We start from the raw sequence: 25,205 nt of genomic DNA, 5'->3' as shown, positions 1-25,205 counted from the left end.
TAACTTCTGAATGATAGATATTAAAAAGTCTAAAGCATTTAATAGTATCAATATTTCAGGTAAAGAATTCTTTATCAATCAGTTTGCTGATGATACACTGTTATACTTAGACTCTGATTTGAATTTTAAACATCTTCTAAATAAGGTAAACTGCTTTTTTAATCTTAGGAATATGGCAAAGGTCCGTTTTTAACTTTGAAAGATGCAGAAAAACTTATTCATGCTTTTATATCTAGTCAACTTGCCTATTGTGATGCTCTTTTATTGGGTCTGCCAGGTTCCTGACTGAGCTCCAGTCCAGTCTTAGCTTCTCTGCACTGGCTCCCAGTTTGTTTTAAGGCTCTTAGTGGATCAGGACCAGCCTTACATTGTTACTGTCCCCCCACCTGCCCTCAGGTCCTCTGCTGACATGCTTTATAAGGATATATTTAATATTTTATCTGTCAATCTGAACTCATCAATAGATTCATTTTAGCTTCTGAATTCATGTCAATATTAAAAAAAAAAAAAAGAAATTTGTTATTTCAGTAATTTAGGTAAATAATTCATTATAAGCCAGTTTGCTGATGATACAGCTTTATATATAACAGTGACACGGTTCCAATTACTGCTGAAAAGTTTAATTAAAAAAAAAACCTTAATATTAATATTAATCCTATTAATAATGAATATCCGGTGTTAAATGTATCTAAATGTATCTTGGCTCGATCGTTTCATAAAAATCAGATAACAGATAAAAAAAGTAACTCAATGAACAGAAACTATGAAGAATTTATCTGTTTTGTCTTTTTATTCTCCAGTCTGATGATGTCATATTTAATTTTATGGAAAAAAACCTCACTATTTACTGAAATCATGGTGACAGAATTCTTAAAAGACATAAAAAATAAACACGTTGACAATAACAACAATAACAAAGAACAATAATCGAATTACTTAAAGACAAAAACTAGGTGCTAAAATCAACTACAGGGTGTTTCAGACGTCTGTTTGTGAAGAGTTTATTCTCTAAACGATGTGTTTTGCACACAAATAACTAAACCACCGTGAACCCAGACCTGCTGTGACCTCTGACACCTTCACCTGAACTGCTATTGGCCGGAGCGGCGGCGTACCTGTCCCTGGTTGAGCACCATGATGCGGTCTGAGGCGAGCACCGTGTGCAGGCGGTGAGCGATGGTCAGGGTGGTGCAGTCCTGGAACGAGCTGCGGATCGTCTCCTGGATCAGAGCGTCCGTCTCGGCGTCCATGGCGGCCGTGGCCTCGTCCAGGATCAGCACCTGAGAGACCGAACCGGGCCGATCAGACGACTTCGCCACCCCGGCGAAGACGGGTTAAATATTTAATTTGTGTCCGTCTCTTACCTTGCACCGTCTCAGCAGCGCTCTGGCGACGCACAGCAGCTGTCTCTCTCCCACTGAGAAGTTTTCTCCGTTCTCCACCACCTCCGACTCCAGCTTCAGGGGCAGCTGGGACACCTGACGGGCGGACGGAGTTACAGTGGAACACACTTATTATAACAAACGGAAAAACCCTCAGACGGCAGAGGCACCAGCTTCTTTGTTTTTCTTCTTCTGCACACATTTGTGCTGGAAAAATCTCCTGCAGTGCTTCATGTGCCGTCACAAAGATCTGACAAACACATGCACTCAGGGAAAACATCTACAAATCAAATTATACATATATATATATATATATATATATATATATATATATATATATATATATATATATTATATAAATATATATAAATATATATATATATATATATATATATATATATATATATATATATATATCCGTTTACATTTAGTCTACAGTGTCGCTTCCTTCCTTTGGGTTTCTTGCCGTCTCACACAAACGTGACTCAAACTTCATATGAGACACAATAACTTGAATGTTATCGGTCTAAAACCGGTCCTCCGCTGTTCTATCTTCCTACATGAACATCCTGCGTCTGTACTCACACATTCCTTCATGTGACTTCTCTCCAGAGCATCCCAGATCTGCTCCTCTGTGTACTGGTTAAACGGGTCCAAGTTGAACCTGGAAACACACACGAGAGATTAAAACCAATATTCTACTCTGTAATTAATATCACTGATGGCTGATTTTCATAAACTTTCCAAACTTTGAGCAGCTGGAAATATCAGATGCATGTTCCAGACCGGTCCAGGTGAGCCTACCTGACTGTCCCGCTGAACAGCACCGGATCCTGGGGGATGATTGACAGCTTGCTGCGGAGGTCAGCCAGTCCGATGTCGCTGATGTCGACGCCGTCGATCAGGATGGAGCCTCCGCAGCGCTCCACCAGCCTGAGCAACACCACGCCCAGAGACGACTTCCCTGCAGACACACCAAGACAAGACCGGTGAACAATCTGTCCTCATGAATCCAACCTTTGACCCCTGCAGAACCCGAGGCTCCGCCCACCTGATCCGGTGCGTCCGACGATGCCGACCTTCTCTTTAGGCCGGACGGTGAAGGAGACCCTGCTCAGAACCAGAGGGAGGTTCTCCTGGTACCTCATCTCCACCTCCCTGAACACCAGCTCCCCCTCCTGAGGCCAGTCAGCCGGAGGGGCGCGACCTTTGACCCGGGCCGGGGCCTCCTGGGACAGAGACTGACACAGAAACAACGAAATATGATTTAACCAGCTTTGCAGCAGCTGATATTAAGAATCAGTAAAAGTCAAAGGATCAAACAGTTTAATTGTTTTCTGACATTTTGTCTTTACAGTTAAAAGCAGAGACACAAAAACACTGAGTTGTTGTTTCATTTGTAGTTTTTTTATGAAGTTCCTAAAAGTAGCTGCTGTGTAACTGTTAAAAAAACGGAGTATTTTCTGTCCGTGCTGCATTATACTTCAGTACAAAGTCCAGAGGTTGTGATATGTAACGCAACAACCTGGTGAAGCTGTAAACTAAACCACGTTTTCTGCACATGCTCAGTGGTGGGTTACTATCTTATCGCTGTCATTAATCTCTGGAGCCGTTTCTAAACAAACTAACGAGACCAAACTCTTGATGATGAAGCAACATGTGACCCAGTGTGACTCACTGACATGTTTTTAATCAGATATATCAGCTTTGATACATACACACACGATACTGGTTAGTAGATCAGTATGCAGCTTACTGGTGGTCCCTACAGTCTTTAAAAGTAGAATGGGAGGCAGAGCCTTCAGCTATCAGGCTCCTCTTCTATGGAACCATCTACCGGATTCAGTCCGGGGTGCAGACACCCTCTCTATGTTTAAGAGTAGGCTTAAAACTTTCCTTTTTGATAAAGCTTATAGTTAGGGCCGACCAGGCTCGCCTTGGATCAGCCCTTAGTTATGCTGCTATAGGCCTAGACTACTGGGGGACTTCCCATGATGCACTGAGCTCCTCTCTCCTCCTCCTCCTCTCCATCTGTATGCATTCATGTAACATCAATGCATGTCACTAACTTTGCTTCTTCCCCGGAGTTTTTTGTGCTTTCTCATCTCACAGGAAAACCTGAGTCCCGGGCCGAACCTTCGCGGTCCTTCACAGTCCTGATGGCATCCTTCCCTGTCTGTTGATGCTTGTGCTTGTTGTTGTGATTGTTTTTCTGCTGTCCCCCCTCCCCCTTTCCCTCTCTCTTTCTCTCTCTCAACCCAACCGGTCAAAGCAGATGGCCGCCCACCAAGAGCCGGGGTCTGCTTGAGGTTTCTACCCGTTAAAGGGGAGTTTTTCCTTACCGCTGTCGCCAAGTGCTGCTCATGGGGGAATTGTTGGGTCTCTGTAAATTAAAGAGTATTGTCTTGACCTGCTCTATGTGAAAAGTGCCCTGAGATGACTTCTGTTGTGATATGGCGCTATATAAATAAAGATTGATTGATTGATTGATTGATTGATTGTTGGTTTGGATCCAAACATGAAGACAAATATAGAAAAATAGCAGAATGATCCTTTAAACACCAGTACAGGCATCAGTCCCAGTACCTGGATGTAGTGGTGGATTCTCTCCACAGAGGTGAAGCGAGCTTCAGTCTCAGACGCCAGACGCACCGTGAACTGGAACAACCCCGTTAACTGAAACACAGAAACACGTTTTAGGATCTGATTCATCATCCTGCGTGTTTGTTTATGTCGTTTCATTTCACGCCGTTTTCCTGTGACATCAGCGGGAGACGGTGTCCTGTCGGAGTCACCTGCACGGCGTAGGAGATGGCGAGGCCGGCGTAGGCGGGGGGGATCTGCCCGTGCATCAGGACCATTATCAGGGCCGTGATGCTGATCAGAGCTACGCTGATGACGTCCAGCCGCACCGCCAGCCAGCGCATCGCACAGCTGAACAGGTAGAATGGAGCCTGGTTCTGGTCCAGCAGAGTCTGGTACCTGAAAACACACAACACATACAGTCTGGGTTCAATTCAGGTCCCGGATCAAATTCTGGATCTCCCGGGTTGAAGGCAGGGCGGCTACATGTCGTAGACGTCAGGCCGCCACACCAAAAAGTGAACAGCAATGAAAGAAAAGCAGCAAAAATCTCTGAGATGCTGAAGATTCATAACTGAACGTGTTTAATGTTGCTGTTATCAGTTAATTAGATTAACATTATTTATTTAAACAACTTTCAATAAATCAGCAGCAGCTAAGAAAGCTAGCGACAGCTAACAGATGAACATTTACTTTAAGACAGATTTTCAATTTGGTCTAATCAAGACCGGCTGAAACCAGCAGGTTAATAATAGTAATTAATAATTAGTAATTAGTTTGGTAATCTTGGACTTCATTTTGAAGGCAACTGTGACTCTCGGTGGTTCTCGCTGACTTAACACAGAATAAAACATCAGTGTCGGTTCTGTTGGGACTCCGTACAGCGATCCAACATAAACCTGCTTCATGTAGGACATTCTCCATAAAACTAAGCTGCTGATTGAGTAAAAAGTGCTTCAATAATTGATGTTAATCCAGATAAATGATGACAGCAACATTAACATTTACATTTTTTCCAGGTTGTTCAAATGGAAACGTCCATTCAGCCGTTAGCAAAAAGCAGTGACGTGGGTTAGCGCTGTTAGCATGTTTAGCAGAGCAGCGACGGTGAGCGCTCCGTCTCATGGGAGGAAGTTTTTAGAGAGGCTTGTGTAGCGGAGTCAGTGATTCCACTCACCATAACTAACCATCTTGCCATGTTTTGTGATTGAATACGCACTGAATCTAATTTATTATTAGTCACCCAACTCTTTTAATATTATGTTATTTACTTTGTTACTCTTATAATATGTAAGCTACTACAGAGTCTTATTTTTGAGTGTGTACTTGAACGCCTCTTGAACGGGCCCGTGCAGACTTCGCGGGTGCACCCCGTGTCCGGTCACCAGTCTGCTATGCCCGGTGCCGGTGGTAGGTCGATTTGTACTGAGCTCCGTTCATATACTTTATAACTTTGTTTTATGGGTAAAAGTGTGTTTTATTTGAGTGATATGTTGAGATAAGCTTTCAGTAACAACAACTGTTGGTAACAATGCGGGTGTGTGTAATATACGTGTAGCAATTTATTGAACCGGTTATCGGTGATCTTGCTAGCTCAATGTTAGCTCGAAGCTACTGCTCGTGATGCACCTGGTAATCGGCAGCAAGTAATTAATTTTGTTTTGTTTCAGTTTATATTTTCTGCGACTGCTGCTGTGAGAGTTGGCTGTGGAAAGCTAACGCTACTGTGTTTGTTACCAGGTACATTTGATATTTTTTGTAATTGTCATTTTGTTTAGCTGTGTGTGGGTATTCGGTCACCGGTCCGCTATGCCCGGTGCCCGTGTGTATATTTTGTGCGACTGCCGCTGTTACCCCGGGATTCCACCGGGCGCGTGTGCGCTGCGTTCCGGACACGGTTTTGCTCCGTCCTCTGCACGGCGCCCTTTTCACCGGGAGCGTGTCAGAAGCGGAGCGTCTTCACTGCGGGGAAGCCTTCCGCCGTTTAAAGTCAGTTGCACTCCTACTACAGTAATTACAGCAGCCTAGTCAAAGCTTACAGAGTGCCTTAAGGCTACCGTAGTTACTGCAGTAGCAGGGCAACTAAACTGCCCAATTTTGTTAACTTGCTCAGCTTTCGTTGATTTGGTCATTTTCTTTGATTTTTGTGCTTCTGCTGTGGTTAATTAGGCTACGTAGTTAAATGGCTACGTAGTTTCTTTATTCATCTGTTTTAATTGCGTTTATTGTTGATACACGACCAGGAGTCTGCGCAGGGTGTTTTATTTTGAAAATTGACCGGATGCTCAATGCTGTTTCTGTGTGTGACTTCCTGCCCAGCTCGATCTGCTCTGTGCTGCTTGACGCGGCCTCCGTAAAAAATAGACGAGGCATCTATCTTTAGCGGAGAGCCGCTTCTGGGACGCTTCTGAAACGCGCCGCGGCGCACCCGGTGGAATCGCATACATTGACCAGAGTGGCCGCAATCAGCTCCGGCAGCCGCGTCGGAGCCAGAACGCGGTGCACACGCGCCCGGTGGAATTTAGGGGTGAGAGTTGGCTGTGGAGAGCTAATCCCACTGTGTTTGTTACCAGAATAAATCCGGGACAGAGCTGAGAAGCGACTGTGTGCGTGTCATCCTTAACACAACGCAAGAGAGAGAGTACACCACTGCTACACTTGGAAAAATGACATTATGACACTAAGATATATGTACTTCAATCAATACATATGGAACACTGATGTGAAGCTACAGAATGATATAAAAACTCAAAAAAAATAATGGACCTGCACTTTAACCATCTCCAGCAGACACATTAAGTTGTTAATCTGCTGTCAAAAAGCATCTGCATCTCAGATTACTGCCGTTATTTCACCGCTCAAACTATGTATAGTCTTTGAGGGTGGTGGACGCTCAGACTTCCATCTTGCAGATCTCCAGATGTTTCCTTACCTGTGCAGGAAGTCCCGCCCCCGGTCGTAGGCCTGCAGCGTGGACAGGCCCTGGATGCTGGAGGTGATGTGGGACATGAAGGGTGACATGGTCACGTTGTCCAGGCGTTTCAGCTCCCGGATGAAGACTCTGGAGACGCTGTGCAGCGCGGCGAACATCAACACCAGAGGACCAACCGCCGCCAGGAACCACGGGAACACACAGCTGATGACGCCCAGGCAGAAGAAGACCAGGATCACGTTCTGGATGAACATCTCAGCCTGGAAGGGCAGACGAGTGTCGACTGGAGGGAAAAACGAGAAGAAACAGACATTAAAGAAGCTCCAGGATCCTGTCAGACACTGGCAGCAGTCTGTCTGTACCTTCGTCCATGTCCTTGGAGAAGCGGTTGAGGATCCGTCCTGTGGGCGTCGTGTCGAAGAACTTCATGGGGCAGCGGAGGATCTTATGGTAGAGTTCATCATGCAGCTTGGAGGAGGCGCGCAGCGTTCCCTGCAGGACCAGAGGAAGTTTCAACACTGATCATCACTCTGAGCCTTTGTGTCATGAGATTCACAGGAACACAGAACTGGAGTCATATCAATACTGGATTATCTTTTAACTTGTTAATTACTCACTGCAGTTTACAAAAATAGTCTTATAAATTCAGCTGAGACAAAAACAACAAATAAACAAAAGTAAAAAAAACTCTTTAAAAAAAAACCAAAAACAATTAAAGCTGCGAGCAGCGTCGGTCGGGAACTTGCACTCTGGTCCGTCGGGATCAGATCGTTTTGCTTTTTAAAAATGAGGGATATTTCTTACAAGTGTGGTGTGCTTTTATTTTGACAGTTTGAATGACAGGATGAGAATTTTCTGCAGGGTGAGACATGTCTGTCTTGTTCACACCTGTGGCATCAAAATCATGCAAGTTTTGGGTCCATTCACTTGAATTTCAATTAGTAAATTGAAAACTCTGGATGAGTTTGTGTGTAAAACAAACCCACATCTTTTTGAACATTTACTGCTTCCACATAGTTTTAACTGGTTGTCTCTATTCTGCCTTTTTGAACCAGTACAGCTCCAGTCAGTATGTGTCTGGTGTTTACTGGTTGCTGTGTGTTGCTGTGGAGTCAGGACGGCGTGATGCGTCCTCACCTTGACGAAGGCGATGCCTCTGAGGAGTTTGAAGAGCAGCATGACTCCCATGGAGGAGGCGTAGATGGCGGCGTAGTGTTGCATCATGGGATTGTCCTTCATGCTCACGCTCACAGCTGAGCTGTTGCCCTCGGTTACCGTCGTGTTCTAGAAAAGACAACAAGAGGAGAAAAAAAGAGGAGTTACAGGTGAGGACAGAAGATAAGAGAGGAAGATGAGTAGAGGAGGAGGTGAAGAGGAGGAGATGAAGAGGTGAAGAGGAGGAGATGATGAGGAGGTCAAGTGAAACCGTGGACCTATCCGGTTGCCTCTCTGTTAGTTCTGCTACATTTGTGCGTATTTCTGCTCATCAGTTCTCTTCCTCTCTGTAAATCGTGTCGGCCAATGAGAACAAACGACTGGAGTCGATCATCAGGACAGAGAAACAGTCGTAAACTCTCCTCCTGCTGACTCCGCTACCTGACCGTTTCTGCATCGCTACCTGACCGTTTCTGCATCGCTACCTGACCGTCTCTGCATCCATCTCCACATCGGAGGAAACACCGGGGTAAACGTGGAGGGGTTAAACACCGGCTGTATTCACGGCCACATCTGGATCTTCTCTGACAAACATCCTGCTAGCCAGCGTGCAGGCGCCGGATAACAAACTACGACGACCTCCACGTCTATGGAATACTGAACAACACCGTTCAACCAGATGACTCTCTTTCTGTTAATCCGACAGAACAGAGGACTTTATGGTGAACAAGGATTGGTGTGACAGTGGGAATATTAAAGTGCTATTCCGTTCCTGCTCACCTAATCTGGAGTTATTGCGTTTATACCGAGGGTATTTACATCAGTCATTATCACAGCGGTCTACGTCCCACCTGTGGGCTCTTTGCAAAGACTTGAACTGCTTGCAGACCAATAATCCTGATGCTGCGCTTAGTGGAGCTGGAGACTTCAATCCGGCTAAGTTTAAGAAGGTTATGCCTGATTTCCATCAACGTATTTACTGCATCACAAGGGAAGAAACACTCTGGATCACTGCTACACACCATTCAGAAATGGTTACAGAGCAGAATCACTACCAGCGTTCGGGGAGAGCGACCATGCGGCCATCTTGCTGAGGTCAATGTGTGTGAACAAACTGCAACGCGTGACGCCAGAGGTCAGGAAGTGGTCAGGCCAATCAGAGGCCGCCCTACAGTCTGCACTACACTACGTTGACGTCACCGATGACATCAATAGATTCACTGAGTCTAAACAGAAGCAACTGCACCCCAAACTACGGTGAAATCATTCCACAACCAGGACCCATGGATCACCAGAACCACCCTGGATGCCATAAACACGTCTATAAATCAGCAGACTACAATGTAAGAGGAGCAGTAAAGGAGGCAAAAAGGGACAACGTGAAGAAAGTGGAACTACAATCCAAGACGCATGTGGCAAGATTGAAGAACTGTGACAGATTACGAGCCCCCTCGTCAAGTGCTGATGCATTTCTAGAGAGTGAGCTTAACAACTTTTATGAGGCCATCAGCAGCCAGCAAGCAAAAACAGTGGAAGAGGTTAATGGACGGGTGACATCAGCGTGAAAACACCAAGAAAGCAGCAGCTCTCAGTGGACGGGTCCTCAAACTATGTGCTGACCAACTAGCAACGGTGTTCACAATGATACAGGCGGACACACTTCTTCTACCCTCATTCTTAACACCGGAGCACCCGAGGGCTGCGTTTCGAGCCCCCTGCTGTACTTCCTGTACACACACGACTGTGGAATCACTTTCGATTCCAACACCATCATCAAGTTTGCTGATGACACAGCTGTGGTGGACCCGATCACAGATAACAATGAAAAGGCTGAAGGCTGAAGGAAGGACAACAACCTACTCCTGAACGTCAGCAAGACTCAGGAGCTGATAGTGGACTTGGGAAGAAGCAGGGAAGGAAGTACGCCCCCCTTTAATACCAACAGGTCCACATCACCAAGGGTCTGACCTGGACGCTGCATACTGACTCAGTGGTGAGAAAGCAAAGCAGAGACTGTTTCACCTCAGACGCTTGAGGAAATTCTGGGTATTTCTACTCCTGCACCATCGACGGCGTCCTGACGGGAACATCACTGTCTGGTACAGAAACAGCACCGAACAGGATTGTAAGGCCCTGCAAAGAGTGATTAGTTCAGCTGAACATACAAGGAGATGTAGAGGAGGTGAAGAGGAAGTGAGGAGGAGGTTAAGAAGAGGTGAGGAGGAGGCGTCTCACCCCGCTGCCCTGGTTGATCCAGTAGCTGAGCCACCACTGGCAGAAGGCGGAGCTTCCCACATTTAAAACAAACAAAGCCAGGATCAGCAGGCAAGAGGCGGAGCCACCGCACGCCGCCATGTACAGCCGGAACACGGGCCAGGCCACGCCTCCACACTGCTGCTCCTCCCCTTCAGTGTCACATGACAGGAAACAGTGAAACACAGTAAAGTAACAGATCAGAGTAAAACAGGTGTAACAGTGTTCTGTGTTACCGTTGTCTTTGATAACCGGCGCATTCTTCTTCACTGATCCTGGTTTACTGTCTGCTGGCTTCCTCTGAGAGCCGCCGGACTTCCTGCTGGGAGCCTGAAACAGACAGTGAGACAGTCAGTCAGACAATCAGACAAACAATCAGACAGACAGACAGACAGGTATGTACCTCTATGTACGGAGTGTCTCCCAGCTGAAAGTGGTTGAACATGGTGGCGTAGTCTCCATTCAGTTTCATCAGGTTGTCATGGTTACCCTGCTCCACTATACTGCCCTCCCTCATCAGGATGACATCATCACAGTCCACCAGGTACTGCACACACACACACACACACACACTGGTTATCTCCGTGTCAGTGTTGTGCAGTAGAGCACACCTTACCTGTCAGGAGGATGTTTACCTGCAGCTGGTGCGTGACGAAGATGACGGTCTTGTGGCGAAGCTGCTGCCTGATGCCGTTATGGAAGATGTGATTGGCCACGTGGGCGTCGAGGGCGCTGAGCGGGTCGTCCAGGATGTAAACGTCCCGGTCACTGTAGAGGGCACGGGCCAAGCTGATTCGCTGGCGCTGCCCGCCGCTCAGGTTGGCGCCACGTTCACCAATCTGACAGAAAGGAAATTAGAACTTTTAGCTTTTCATTCATACTATAATGTACATGGATAGATAATACATACAATAATATAAATGCTGTCAGGGATGTGACGGTGCTGGCTTTGTTGCATTTGACGACGAGGCAGTTTGACCTAAGCGGGCTTAAGACAGTGATATAAACCTTCTCTGTATCTTCTTCTACTGTTTCATGCTATAGTTCTGATACATGCAAAACTGAAATACATTTTGGTCAATAAAGCTTTGGAAGAAAAAACAAGTGGCAAAAAACCTTTGTGTCCTCAACCAATAGAGGGCCAGTTCGACTCTGCATCACTCTGGTGTTAACAAGCCAGCTGGGTGGGCTACTGAACCATGCCATCATACCCCCCCCCCCCCCTCACTATGGCTGACTCTCAGATGAGTGTAGAAGGCTGAGGAGTGATGTTTCAGTTCTCTCTAAACACTGCAGAGACCTCAGAGGTCTCTGGCTTTAAACAAGGTCTTAACCAAAGTCACTAGTTCCTAGAACTAGATCTGGGCAAGTTCCGAGTACTTTCAGGGGTTGGCGGTTGAGCAGATGTCACATCACAACAAAGACAGCTAAAACAAACGCAACACCTGCATGGAGCAGGACAACCAATCCTCCAAAGCAGAAGAACAGTGGAGAACCCTTGTTGGACAGAACAACATGTCCAGGCTTCATCAGTATTTGTGGAGAGAAGGCTGTTCAGAGGGAGCAGGAGTCAGCAGTTAGAAACCAAAAACTGGGCCAGAAGACTTCTTGTCTGGTAGAAATGGGGATACAACACAGCCAAAGATCCATTAATCTATTGTCTGGCATTTATACGGGTTCTGGGTGGCAGCGGCAGCAGGTTAAGCAAGGTAGCCATGTTCTCCAGCTCCTCCTGAAGGATCCCAAGATGTTCCCAGACCAGATGGGATAAATAATGGTAAATGGACTGTACTTGTATAGCTCCTTTCTAGTCTTCCAACCACTCAAAGCGCTTTTACACTACAAATCACATTCACCCATTCACACACATTCATACGCTGAATGGGTACAGGGGCTACCATGCAAGGTCCCAACCTGCCCATCAGAGGAAACTAACCATTCACACACATTCATACACTGATGGTACAGCCCTCCAGTGTGTTCGAGGTCTGCCCTGACTTGCCCAGAATACCTCCACAGTGAGGCGTCCAGTCATCAGTCAGATGCCCAAAGCAGCTCTACTGGCTCCTTTCAATGCAGAGCAGCAGCCAGCCAAAGGAAACTAACTTTCACTGCTTGTATCCCTGATCGCATCATTTTGGTCACTACCCAAAGTTCATGACATTAGGTGAGGGTTAAGGTCCTTCACCACAACAGGCCGGTACAATACCCACAAAGACTCAGGGGTTCTACACAGTCATGTATTTTGGCTGTTTGGGGCAAATAAACACAAATGATCCAGTTTGCAAGGCAAACATTCGCTTTGCAGGTCTGTTTTCATCAATGAACAGTAGTTTGTTATTAAAAGCAGCATCATCATCCTGATGGAACCACCTGATTATTTATTATCGGAGTGACATGTTGCTGAAAACAGACCTGGTCATTGGATGTCTCTCGTCATTAGTTAATATCAACACACAGAGCACTTTCTATATTAGAGCACAAACAGGAAGTGATGTCACCTCTGTGAGGTCAGCGTTGGGCAGCAGGGCAAGGTCTGGTCTGAGACAGCAGGCGCTCAGCACCGACTGATACCTGCAGAAACAAAAACAGTTAGTTCATCCTCGTCTGAGGACTAAACCAGCCAATCACAGTCCAAAGACGCTCACACCTGTCCTCCTGGTACTCCTGTCCAAACAGGATGTTGTCCCTCAGTGTTGTGTTCAGGATCCAGGCCTGCTGAGCCACGTAGGCCAGCCTTCCTCTGACAGCCACGCTGCCCTCCAACACAATCATCTGTCAATACACCGATTAGTTATCAATATTAATGATCAGCACATTACCAGTAGCAGCTTTTAGGCTGTTGTGGGAGGTAACGTCACCTGTCCTAAGATGGCGGAGATCAGAGAGGTTTTGCCACTGCCAACGCTCCCACAGACACCGACCAGCTGCCCCTGAGACACACAGACATTTAGTCAAATCGTCTCCATTAAAAGTCAATGAATCAGCTGTTAGCAGCCGCTGTCTGCAGTGTAACATGATGTTCAGACAACTATCACTGAACACTGTGAAAATGAAGAAACTTAAACACGTGATGATTCTCAGGCAGGTTCTGCAGCCTCTTTTTCTCTGGTTGTAAATGTATTTATGGAGGTTTATTGGTGATGATATCAGAGATGATGATGTGTCTGGAGGATCTACCTGCTGGATGCTCAGGTTGATGCTGTGCAGGGTGCTCTGAAGCCGCGGTGAGACAGAGGGGATGGTCAGGAGGGGAGGTAAAGCCTCCCCCTCCCCACCTTCTTCCCCCTCTTCTTCCTCTGGACTCGAGGCTCTGTCTCCTCCTCCTCCTCCTCCTCCTCCTCCTCCTCCTCTCAGCAGGGAGCCAGTCACCTCCTGCTCCTCCTCCTCTTCCTGGAGAACCACTCTGTCTCTGCACCTGGAGGTCACGACAGGACAAGTACAAGAGAAAACTGGTGAATGCACCAAATCACTCGTACATGCCTCTAAAGAACAAATATGTTGATATGAGTACTTCTTGAATGCACATTTTGGTGAAAAAGACTGAATGTAAATATAATTTTGCTTGTTGCCTTTAACATCCGAGTTTAGAATCTGAATAGTTCTTACGTCATGTTGACATTGTACTAAAACTGCAATTTAGACCAGGATTGTTTCATTTTTCTACAAACAAAAAACATCTATTTCCAATTTAAATAAGACAAAAATCACACACAGTATCTTTAAATGGCAGAAATTTAGACATTTAGAAAGCTTGAGATTTGGGGTTAGAATATAAAAGTGAGTATGGTGTGATTTTGATAAAGCTGAGGGACTATTTTGTTGACAAGGAGCACCTGAATGCATCATTAGATCTGGTCTCAGGCTGTTGATGAAGGCATCATCTAAACTGAGAAACACATGTAGTAAACGTTGTGTACTTCTCTCTGTGTTGGTGTCTGCTGGCTGTCCGGACACATGGACTCGGCTGGGCGCTGTGCCCGCCTCCATCCCACGCCAGACTGACTCCACACATCTCCACGGCAACCTGAGGATCACCAGGCAACGCACGGATGCTGTCGACCTCCGGCAACAGGAAGAGACTCTGAAAAGGGACGGAGTGTCTCAAACTAAACATGTCAGCCCAGAGTCTCTGCTAAAGATATAAAAACAGGAAAGTTGTCTTTTCATTTCAATTTAACTCAACACTGCGGCCTCAGGGGGGCGCTACAGCCGCTGCAGACTGTTAGGATCAGTCTGATCTTTTAATTTCACTGGGATTTGATTTTTGGCTGAAGCTTCCTCAGATCAAACTGGTCGGACACGTTTCTGCTGACTCAGCTCATTCCCTCCATCTATTCTCCCATTCAGTCATCCAACTATTCATCCAACCATTCATCCCTTCATCCATCTGTCCAACAGCCAGGGAACAGCTGAACCCTCCAACCTCCCAGCACAACAAACTGAGGCAGTGTGGATGAGGGGAGATATATAACCAGGTGTGTAGGCAAGTATGTACAGTATGTAGGTGAGATGTAGGACAGCAGCACACCTTGAATCTCTCCACGGCTACGGACGCCTCCGATAGAGACTTGACAGAGAACGGTGTGACCTTCAGGGCAAAGGTCATGGCGTTGAACACCGTCACCACAGTGAAGGCCTGAAGAGACAGAAAGTAAACCAGACCTGTGAGCATCCAGACGTTTAACAGAAACTTTACACTTTCATTTAGTTTTTATCCAAAGCAACACACACACAAGAGTTAATACAACACAAGCAGGGATCCAGTCAGGAGAGAACAACACGAATAAGTACCATAAAGCTAAGTTCAAGTCTGACAGGACGTAGATGCCAACAGGCAGAGTGCATAGAAGTGGATAATACATTTTTCTATATATATTTTTTTATAATTCCATCAGGTGCAGAAATGTTCATGAAAGAGCTGGTCTTTAGTCTTTTCTTAAAGATGGAGAGGGACTCGACAGATCGAACAGATGGAACAAACTCCGTTGTTTGTCTGGGTGGTGATGTTTTGTTGTATAGAGACCGGCTGGGATGACAAGGAGCTCAGTCTTAGAGAGGTTGAGTTGAAGGCGGCGTCCCTTCAGAAACGTGTCAACATGAAGGAACAGACGGGAAAATGGGGTTAGCTAGTGAGCTAATGCTAGCAGGTAACAGTTAGCGGCTGCCTTTTGTAATGCACACATGTATAAAGAAAGACTGGTGTAACTAGTCAGTTAGCCAAAGCCTGCTTTATTGCTAACAAGTATAGATTGATAACAAGGCTAGCCAGTTAGCTGTAGCCTGTTAAAACACTAGGCAGTATAAAGAAAGAACTGTAGCGAGGTTAGCCGCTTACTGTAGCCATTTGCAAAGCAAACAGGTATAAAAAGAGACTTCAAGTGTAGCTAGCCACCCAGCTGTGACCTGCTGTATTGCCAACAAGTATAAAGATATTGGCCTGTTCGAATGCTAACAGGTAAAAAGAGAAACCTATAGCAAGGCTAGCCAGTTAGCAGTGGCCTGATGCAATGAAAAGTCAGACTTATAATGTAGCTAGCTGTGTTAGTTAGCTGTGGTATAATGCTAACGGGTACAAACAAAGAATAGAGGTGGGAGGAGATATTTCAGCCTCTCTGGTTCCTGCAGTAAAAGTCTCGTTCATGTTTCTCTCTTTTACTGTTTGGATCAACAAGAAACTCTTCTGACATCACAACAAAACATGAACAACTGTGTTAAAAAATACTGAAAATACATGACTGTGGACATAAAGATTTCAGGGTAGAAGTTAACTACAACTCCCATGGTGCATTTCAGCATGAAACAGCCAATCGCAGAGCTTAAAGTTCGGTCAGGTGTGTCGCTAGCGGCGAGCAGAAACTAAAGATTAAACTAATTTTACAATCTGCAGATTAAATCAGTTCACTTTTAATTTCTGGGTCACTTTGAATGAATTCAGTAACCATGGCGACTTGCTTTGTTTAAAATTTCATTCATTACACTCTGATTCACACCTCTGACTGGCTTCTTCTCCATAGCAACAGCAGCCGAGGCTCATGGGTATTGTAGTATTCTCACAGACAGAAAAGAAGTGTAAATAACGTAAACTGGTGTCAGAATATAAACCTGTAGGTTCGTCACATTGTCAGGAGAGTTTCTATGTTCAGTAACATCGAGTAGATCAATTACAGAATATTTTGAAATGAGAAACAGAACGAGGAAAAACACGCAGCCGCCAGTAAGCTACGCTGCAGCTAAATGCTAACAGCTGACTGAGCAGTTAACACAATAAAAACACACTGACAACACTAACAGCAGACGGTTTGAACATGTTTCACACCTGAGCTGCTGTCAGGTCGTATCCTAGCAACATGTGGGCGGAGAATGTTGCGACGCTGGCGATGACGACGACGATGGGAGCCACGCCCACCGTGATGCTCTGGAAGTAACCTGTTAGCTCCAGGATCCTGCGCTCCTCCCCGCGGATCCCTGACAGAGCAGACGAGTCAAAAACACCGCTAATGTCACAGTTACCTGCTGATGTCACAGTTACAGGCCGCCCAGGTGAGCGTGTCAGGCGCGTACGTACTGTGGACGTCCTGGGAGAAGGCTTTGACCCAGGCGTACATCTTGATGAACTTGATGTAGTTGAGGATCTCGTTCATCTTCTGCACTCGTCTGTCGGTGACAGCAGCGCCCTTCCTCCTGAAGTACGCCGTCAGTCTGGAGCTGAACATCTGAACAGAACAAACCGATCAATACACCTGCACAGGTAGGAGGATAAACGTCTCCAGGTGGATCATTTCATCACAGATGACCTCTGTGTCTGTGATGTCAGAGGAGACAGGAAGCTCAGACTGTGAAAGTTTGGGAAACAAGAAATGTTTTAACAATAGAGACGCACTGGTGCAATTTTCTTGACCAATTCCGTTTCACGATGTTTTAATGGTCTGACCTGCTGATTCCAATTTTCTTTCTTTATAAGAATTTAATAAGAAATAAAGATTTTCTTTTTCTTTTATATATTTCCTTTCTTTCTGAGAACGATAATTGACAGCATACACAAACATTTTTGTAACTTTCCTTTAATAGAGTAATGAAATTCAACTGTATGTTCATTAACTATTTAAATAACTTACATTTTTCTTCCTGAAACTGGGAATGTTCACCACAGTGAAGGTTTAAGTGTCTGATTAAGTTAGTTGTTCCAAATGTTTCCAAGGTTGTTCCTCCTCCTGTTACAGATTCTTCTTCACTCACGCTGAGGAACTTCCACACCAACGACACCAACACATTTAATACAAGTTAATAATCTGAGAATATACAGGTGACAGACAGGTGACAGGTACTGACCATGGTGGGGTAGAACAGGATGAACACAGCTGAGCCCAGCAGAGACGTTGGTCCCAGTATAAACAGGTTGTAGGCCACGCCCAGCACCGCCACCAGTGGGCCCCCCGCCAACAAACTGCCCACCGCCGCCGCCTCGAACATCCGCTGACCGTCACTGGAACACATGTTGATCAACTGAAGGGACAGAAAGAGTTAAATCAGATGTGATTATCATCAACATCAACAGACAGAAGACGACAGAAAGAAGAAAAAAAAACAAGACAGAGAGAAAGAAGGGACGAAAGACAGAACAAATAAAAAAAACAGAGCTGTTCTGGCAGCTGTCCCTCACCTGTATGAACATGTCCCTCACCTGTGTGAACGTGTCCCTCACCTGTGTAGGTGTGTCCCTCACCTGTATGGACGCGTCCCTCACCTGTATAATTGTGTCTCTCACCTGTGTGAACTTGTCCCTCACCTGTGTAGGCATGTCCCTCACCTGTATAAACGTGTCCCTCACCTGTGTGGGCGTGTCCCTCACCTGTATAAACGTGTCCCTCACCTGTGTGGGCGTGTCCCTCACCTGTATAAACGTGTCCCTCACCTGTATAAACGTGTCCCTCACCTGTATAATTGTGTGTCTCACCTGTATAAACGTGTCCCTCACCTGTGTGGGCGTGTCCCTCACCTGTATAATTGTGTCTCTCACCTGTGTGGGCGTGTCCCTCACCTGTCCCATGGACTTGTCCCTGACGCTGCGGAGACGCAGGATCTTGTGGAACGCCATGCTGAGGACGGCTCCTCTCAGCCGGCTGCCCGTCCTGTAGTTCAGGGCCCAGGTCAGAGCCAGAGACCAGGACCGCACCAGCTCGGTGCCCAGTAGTCCCACTACCAGCAGCAGCCCGTAGCCCAGCTCAGGCTCCTCCTGCTGGGTGTACTCCAGTAGACGTTTCACCACAAAGGCCTGGAGGAGGCACACAGCAGGTCAGACTGGCCACACTGGTTTTATAGGTTGTACTGGTCTGATCAAACAGGTCTTACTAGTCATACTTGTGCTAGTCTCACTGGTCATCCTGGTCTTAAATGTCTTACTGGTGTTACTGGTTTCACTGGTCCTGACTCACCGGGCCACTGAATCCTGCCAGCTGAGTGACGGTGAGACAGAGGATGGACAGGAGGAGACGAGTCCGACAGAAAGACCAAACCACCGAACACAGAGACGCCTTGCTGCCCTTTGACCTCTGCTCTTCCTCCCACAGAGCTGCGAGCCTGAGAGACACAATAATCATTCATTAATCATTCAATAATCATTCAATAATCATTCAATAATCATTCAATAGTCATTCAGTAATCATTCAATAATCATTCAATAGTCATTCAATAATCATTCAATAATCATTCAATAATCATTCAATAATCATTCAATAATCATTCAATAGTCATTCAATAATCATTCAATAATCATTCAATAATCATTCAATAATCATTCAATAGTCATTCAATAATCATTCAATAATCATTCAATAGTCATTCAATAATCATTCAATAATCATTCAATAATCATTCATTACACATAAAAACCAGATTTAAGATGTTTAACATTAAATTAAATTGAATCATTTTAGCTAAAAGTAACTAAATAACTGAATAAATATCAAATGATTAAATTAAATGTCTGAACTTATTTACAGACTGATGTTTGTTTTCAGGAAAACAACATTTATAACAACATGTCACAGTGATAATTATAATCTGACCCACAGCGACGGACATGTCGGATGTTTTCCTGCTTGGAAACACGTTCTGTAAGGAAATAAATATCGCCTGAAAGCAGCATCACACCTGAGCTGGTGGATTCTGGGTAATGTAGGATTTTACACCAGTCAGGTGTTTGATGTTTTAATCACCATGAAACAGGTAAAATAGTTCTAATTCATTCATTTAAAAGCTCCGCCCACCTCAGGCTGTTGGCATGGCAACCCTCCCGCTGTGACACAGGCCAGATGTCGTCCAATAAGAGCTGTCCTTTCCGGTGGGCGTGTACCACCAGAGGAGTCAGCCAATGAAACGTCATGAAGGAGAAAAGACCGGCGCTGTCGACGGGATGATCACACCTGAGAGACAAACACACACACCTGAGAGACACACACACACCTGAGAGACACACACACCTGAGAGACACACACACACACCTGAGAGACACACACACACACCTGAGAGACAAACACACACACCTGAGAGACACACACACACCTGAGAGACACACACACACACCTGAGAGACAAACACACACACCTGAGAGACACACACACACCTGAGAGACACACACACACACCTGAGAGACACACACACACACCTGAGAGACAAACACACACACCTGAGAGACACACACACACCTGAGAGACACACACACACACCTGAGAGACACACACACACACCTGAGACACACACACCTGAGAGACAAACACACACACCTGAGAGACACATACACACCTGAGAGACACACACACACACCTGAGAGACACACACACACACCTGAGACACACACACCTGAGAGACACACACACACACCTGAGACACACACACACCTGAGAGACACACACACACACCTGAGACACACACACCTGAGAGACACACACACACCTGAGAGACACACACACACACCTGAGAGACAAACACACACACCTGAGAGACACACACATCTGAGAGACAAACACACACACACACCTGAGAGACACACACACCTGAGAGACACACACACACACCTGAGAGACAAACACACACACACCTGAGAGACAAACACACACACCTGAGAGACACACACACACCTGAGAGACACACACACACACACCTGAGACACACACACACCTGAGAGACAAACACACACACCTGAGAGACACACACACACACACACCTGAGAGACAAACACACACACCTGAGAGACACACACACCTGAGAAACACACACACACACACACACCTGAGAGACACACACACACACACCTGAGAGACACACACACACACACCTGAGAGACACACACACCTGAGAGACACACACACACACACCTGAGAGACACACACACCTGAGAGACACACACACCTGAGAGACACACACACACACCTGAGACACACACACCTGAGAGACACACACACACACACATGAGAGACACACACACACACCTGAGAGACACACACACACACACCTGAGAGACAAACACACACACACCTGAGAGACACACACACACCTGAGAGACACACACACCTGAGACACACACACCTGAGAGACACACACACACCTGAGACACACACACCTGAGAGACACACACACACACCTGAGAGACACACACACACACACCTGAGAGACACACACACACCTGAGAGACACACACACCTGAGACACACACACCTGAGAGACACACACACACCTGAGACACACACACCTGAGAGACACACACACACACCTGAGAGACACACACACACCTGAGAGACACACACACCTCTGGATGTGTGTGTGTGTGTTACCTGTCTCTCTCTCCACCTGCTTTGGTCTGGTCTTTAGCTCCGCCCTCCGCCAGCTCTTCACCGTGGCAACCAGCCGATCTGTCCGCACACACACACAATGCACCCTGACCTCACGCACACACGCACACACACACACACACACACACACACACACACACACACACACACACACACACACACACACAGTGACTTCAGCCTTCAAATGTCGTCAATACAAAACACAAACAAGCAACAAAGCATTTGACATGTTTACATCCTCACTTCTTCAGTTTATGTTCAACACAAACTAACAAACTACATAAACACAATATACACATTTATACACTATATAAACACAATATACACATTTATACACTATATAAACACAATATACACATTTATACACTATATAAACACAATATACACATTTATACACTATATAAACACAATATACACATTTATACACTATATAAACACAATATACACATTTATACACTATATAAACACAATATACACATCTGAGTGTTTATGTTCTATGTTTTATCTCTATATTTGACCACTTGAAATTCATGTTTTTAATGTGTTTTCTAAGTTGTGTTGTCTGTGTTGACAAATAAAGGCTGAATCTGCATTAATATTTAATGTTTCTATATTTAATGTTTGTGTATTTGAAGGAGCTGTAGAGATGAAGTGTGTCAGGTTTGAATGAAATGAATCATTTCAGTGACAGAAACAAAACACTTTCACATCCAGACACGTTTCACACGACCTTCATCAGTGATCAAAAACACCTGGAAACACCTGGAAACATCTGGAAACATCTGGAAACATCTTCACTTCACGGAGAGACAGAAATCACTCAGAGGAGTCGACTATCAATCAATCAATCCATCCATCAATAATTTCACTGTTGATGTTCAGTTTTGTTCTCTGCTGATAAACGTCAGTCAGCCCAAAACCCCTGAAGCATCAGTGTCGTTGCCATGGTAACCTGCAGATTAAACTGTGTGTGTGTGTGTCACAGCCTCCTCTCAGCTGCTACTGAGCACGTGCAGAGCTCACGTTCTCCGCCTCATGTTCCTCACACACATCACATCCATTCATACGGCGTCGACCAATCAGAAGCCTGGATCCCCCCCCTCCCAGCATCAGGAGGCGGGTCTTCATTATGTAAACAAGGACATATATGTGTGTGTGTGTGTGTGATTTATCTGCTTTTATTCTGATATGTGATCACAGTTTTGTTTTTTTGTTGTTTTCATTTTGTCTCAAAATAACAGAAACCAGAGATATGACCATAAATATAAGATACTATTTGCTGTTTGTGTTGTGATAAAAAAAAAAATTTAAAAAATTATGACTAAAAGAAAAAAACAAGAAAAATCTCTCAGATTGTTATTAAAGAAAAAACCCTGAAAACATTTAATTTGTTAGTTAAAATCGACATTTTTCTCTTTTATTCTCATTTTATAATCTGAAACTGAATCAGTTTGATGTGTTTTTGGTTGTTTTTATTTTGTTGCTTCAACAAATGAGTTTATTTTACTGAACATTTCGGTGTTTTAAGGTAAATCAAGGATGGTTTTAAGGACGTTCTGTGGGACAGAAACTCTCTGCCGGAGCTTAAACCACAGCTGTCAACTTTATCAACAACAGTCAGAAACGGTACTGATGTGTTTGTTAGAGGAGCACCTGAACGCCTCGTCATCACACACCCGTCTGAGCTGTGGTCACATGTTCTCACCTGAGCCGTGACATCCTGGGAGGGTTTGACCTCTGACCCCGGCAGAGCACGGCAGCAGGAGGGCCGAGGCTCACTCCGTCCAGAGTCATGGTCTCTCATCTTCTATCAGACAACATGGAGCTGTGACCTCTGACCTTTTACCTGACAGGAAACTCCTGAACTCTGCAGAGACACAGAGACACTAAAACCAGCGCTGGAAGAAATACTGCAGTAAAAGTACCAATACTGCAACGTACAAAGGAGCTACTTTATATACAGTTAGCTAGTTTAGTCCAGTGGTTCCCAACCTAGGGGTCGGGCCCCTCCAAAGGGTCAGCAGATAAATCTGAGGGGTGGTGAGATGATTAATGGGAGAGGAAAGAAGAAAAAACAAAGTTCTGATACACAAATCTGTTTTCAGTTTTTGGACTTTTTCTCTAATCTTTGATTTTTGCTGAAATATTGGATCATTTGAACATTTATTGAAATGAAAGCATGTGAGAAGTTTAGAGGGAAAAATCACTATTTGGTGGAGCTGATAACAACTCATAGACATGTGAAATGTGACCCCGACTACACACTGCTTTTTGTAAGACGTCAAAAGCCAAAAAGGTTGGAAACCACTGGTTTCATCTTTAACAATGTGTTGTATTTTAAAAGCTTGTTATATTATCCATTGTGTCAAATCTTCATCTGAAAAGTAACTAAAGCTGTCAAATAAATGTAGTGGAGTAGAAAGTACAATATTTCCCTCTGAAATGTAGAAAGTAGCATCACATGGAAATACTCAAGTAAAGTACAAGTACCTCTAAACTGTACTTCAGTACTTTAGTAAATGTTCTCACAGATTATTATAAACTCTCAGCAAAGGTCAAGAACGACCTTTGAACTGTGTGAAGACAGGGTGATATGATCGAAAGCTCTGGAAAAAGCTTGAAAGGAGACGTTGAGTTTGGAGTTTAGTTTCTCGTGTGATTTTATAGATTTCATATGTGGAAAAACAAACAGAAACAGAAACACTGAAGGAATTTTATATTTAAATAAAAAGACAGAAAACACAACAGATCACAGACAAAAACACACACGAGCACAAAACAGTCAGATGCAAAATAAATATTATAGAAATATTATTTAAAAGTTAAATATTAAAATAGATTTTACAGGATCAAACATGATGTTAAACATGAGAGATGATCAAACAGTCAGTTACTGTCATCATTGATTCATTAATTCATCATTTTGTCTATAAAATGTCAGAAACTAGTGAAAAATGTTTGTTATGATTCTTCATGTTTCGTGTCTGAGCAGCAGAAAAGCTTCAAATCTTCACATCTGACAAGCTGCAAAATCTGTTTTTTTACTGTAAAAATGGTTCAAATGATTATTAGATTATAAAAATAGTTTCTGATTAATTTTCTGTTTATTGAGTAAATGTTGCAGCTCTAAACATCAGATAAATAATAAATAATAATAAAATATAAAGACTGCAGGAATATTACAGAAATACTGAAAGTATAAAAACACAGAAGCACAGATGGAATATTTAGAGTTTTATCTTCACTTAATAAAATCAGTACTAGAATAATATCATAAATACTGCAAACTGTAATAAAAACATGCTGAAGTACAGAATGTAGTAAAACTACATGAACAACATATTATTATTATTATTAATAATAATAATAATAATATTACAGGATTATTATGATTCAACAGAATAAACTCCTTATTAAGCTCAGTAATAATATTACTGAGTACCACCGAGTACTACAGAGTACTGCGTTAGTTACTGTGTACTCAGAGTACAGTAATAAAATACTGCAGTAAAACACAGATGAATCACAAACTCAATATCTGCTGTTTTATCACGTGAGGCCTTCAGCGCTCTGAGCATCACACCGGAAATGACTCCGAACACAAAAACAACACAAATCAGCTGTTTAGTCGCGAGCTGCTCACCTGTCCGTCTGTCTCACCTGTCTACGAGTCCGCGAGGACAGACTGCCTGTCCTCCTTCAGGTCCGCAGCTCAGTAAACAGCTCACTGAAGCTGCAGATCAACACAGCAGCAGCGTGGGGGATCATGGGAAATGCAGTTCTACGTGACGCCAGACTCCCGCCTCCCTGCGTTTCGCCTCGTTGACTGACGTCACCGTCACGTTGTTTGCAGCCCTGAGTGAGGACTGTCAGGACTCAATACGGTCTTTGAAAAAAAACCCTGGTAAATATTTGTTGTGTACATGTAAACATATGACGTCATTATAAGCGGTTGTGTACCCGCATGTTGTGATGAATAATTGTGCCTGTGAGTCTCCGCTCAGGGGAGAATTTACAGCAGATACATTTCCCAGAATGCTCTGCTGCCCC

General features: G+C 44.6%; 1 protein-coding gene and 1 long non-coding RNA gene across 8 annotated transcripts in view; one reads left to right on the top strand and one right to left on the bottom strand.

Moving 5' to 3' along the window:
* The window catches only part of LOC122983803, a 15,057-nt gene extending 12,805 nt beyond the window's left edge, over positions 1-2,252 (top strand). Inside the window, exon 4 of the long non-coding RNA XR_006403762.1 lies at positions 2,167-2,252. This is a non-coding gene — a long non-coding RNA (uncharacterized LOC122983803). The remainder of the gene's footprint in view (positions 1-2,166) is intronic.
* Positions 1-25,205, bottom strand: part of abcc5 (ATP-binding cassette, sub-family C (CFTR/MRP), member 5) — a 26,471-nt gene extending 1,266 nt beyond the window's left edge. The window contains exons 1-29 of one of the 7 annotated variants that reach the window (XM_044353828.1): positions 24,799-25,205; positions 22,861-23,022; positions 21,138-21,241; positions 19,575-19,730; positions 18,741-18,885; positions 18,347-18,580; positions 17,638-17,811; positions 16,874-17,021; positions 16,625-16,773; positions 14,837-14,944; positions 14,226-14,389; positions 13,486-13,723; positions 13,167-13,238; positions 12,956-13,080; positions 12,807-12,879; positions 10,941-11,144; positions 10,709-10,852; positions 10,542-10,635; positions 10,288-10,457; positions 8,035-8,181; positions 7,260-7,389; positions 6,898-7,180; positions 4,178-4,364; positions 3,969-4,058; positions 2,434-2,623; positions 2,187-2,346; positions 1,968-2,046; positions 1,365-1,478; positions 1,116-1,280 (exon numbers count right to left, since the gene is read on the bottom strand). In XM_044353828.1, the coding sequence (XP_044209763.1) occupies positions 1,116-1,280; positions 1,365-1,478; positions 1,968-2,046; positions 2,187-2,346; positions 2,434-2,623; positions 3,969-4,058; positions 4,178-4,364; positions 6,898-7,180; positions 7,260-7,389; positions 8,035-8,181; positions 10,288-10,457; positions 10,542-10,635; positions 10,709-10,852; positions 10,941-11,144; positions 12,807-12,879; positions 12,956-13,080; positions 13,167-13,238; positions 13,486-13,723; positions 14,226-14,389; positions 14,837-14,944; positions 16,625-16,773; positions 16,874-17,021; positions 17,638-17,811; positions 18,347-18,580; positions 18,741-18,885; positions 19,575-19,730; positions 21,138-21,241; positions 22,861-22,959 (4,146 nt within the window). In that variant the 5' untranslated portion in view covers positions 22,960-23,022; positions 24,799-25,205. The other 6 variants (XM_044353827.1, XM_044353829.1, XM_044353830.1 and 3 more) reach the window with 6 other exon arrangements.

Source organism: Thunnus albacares, chromosome 6 (assembly GCF_914725855.1).
Source record: "Thunnus albacares chromosome 6, fThuAlb1.1, whole genome shotgun sequence".
In the NCBI taxonomy this organism is placed as follows: domain Eukaryota; kingdom Metazoa; phylum Chordata; class Actinopteri; order Scombriformes; family Scombridae; genus Thunnus; species Thunnus albacares.
The sequence above is the reverse complement of the archived record's forward strand: the minus strand, read 5'-3'. Positions and strand labels throughout refer to the sequence as shown.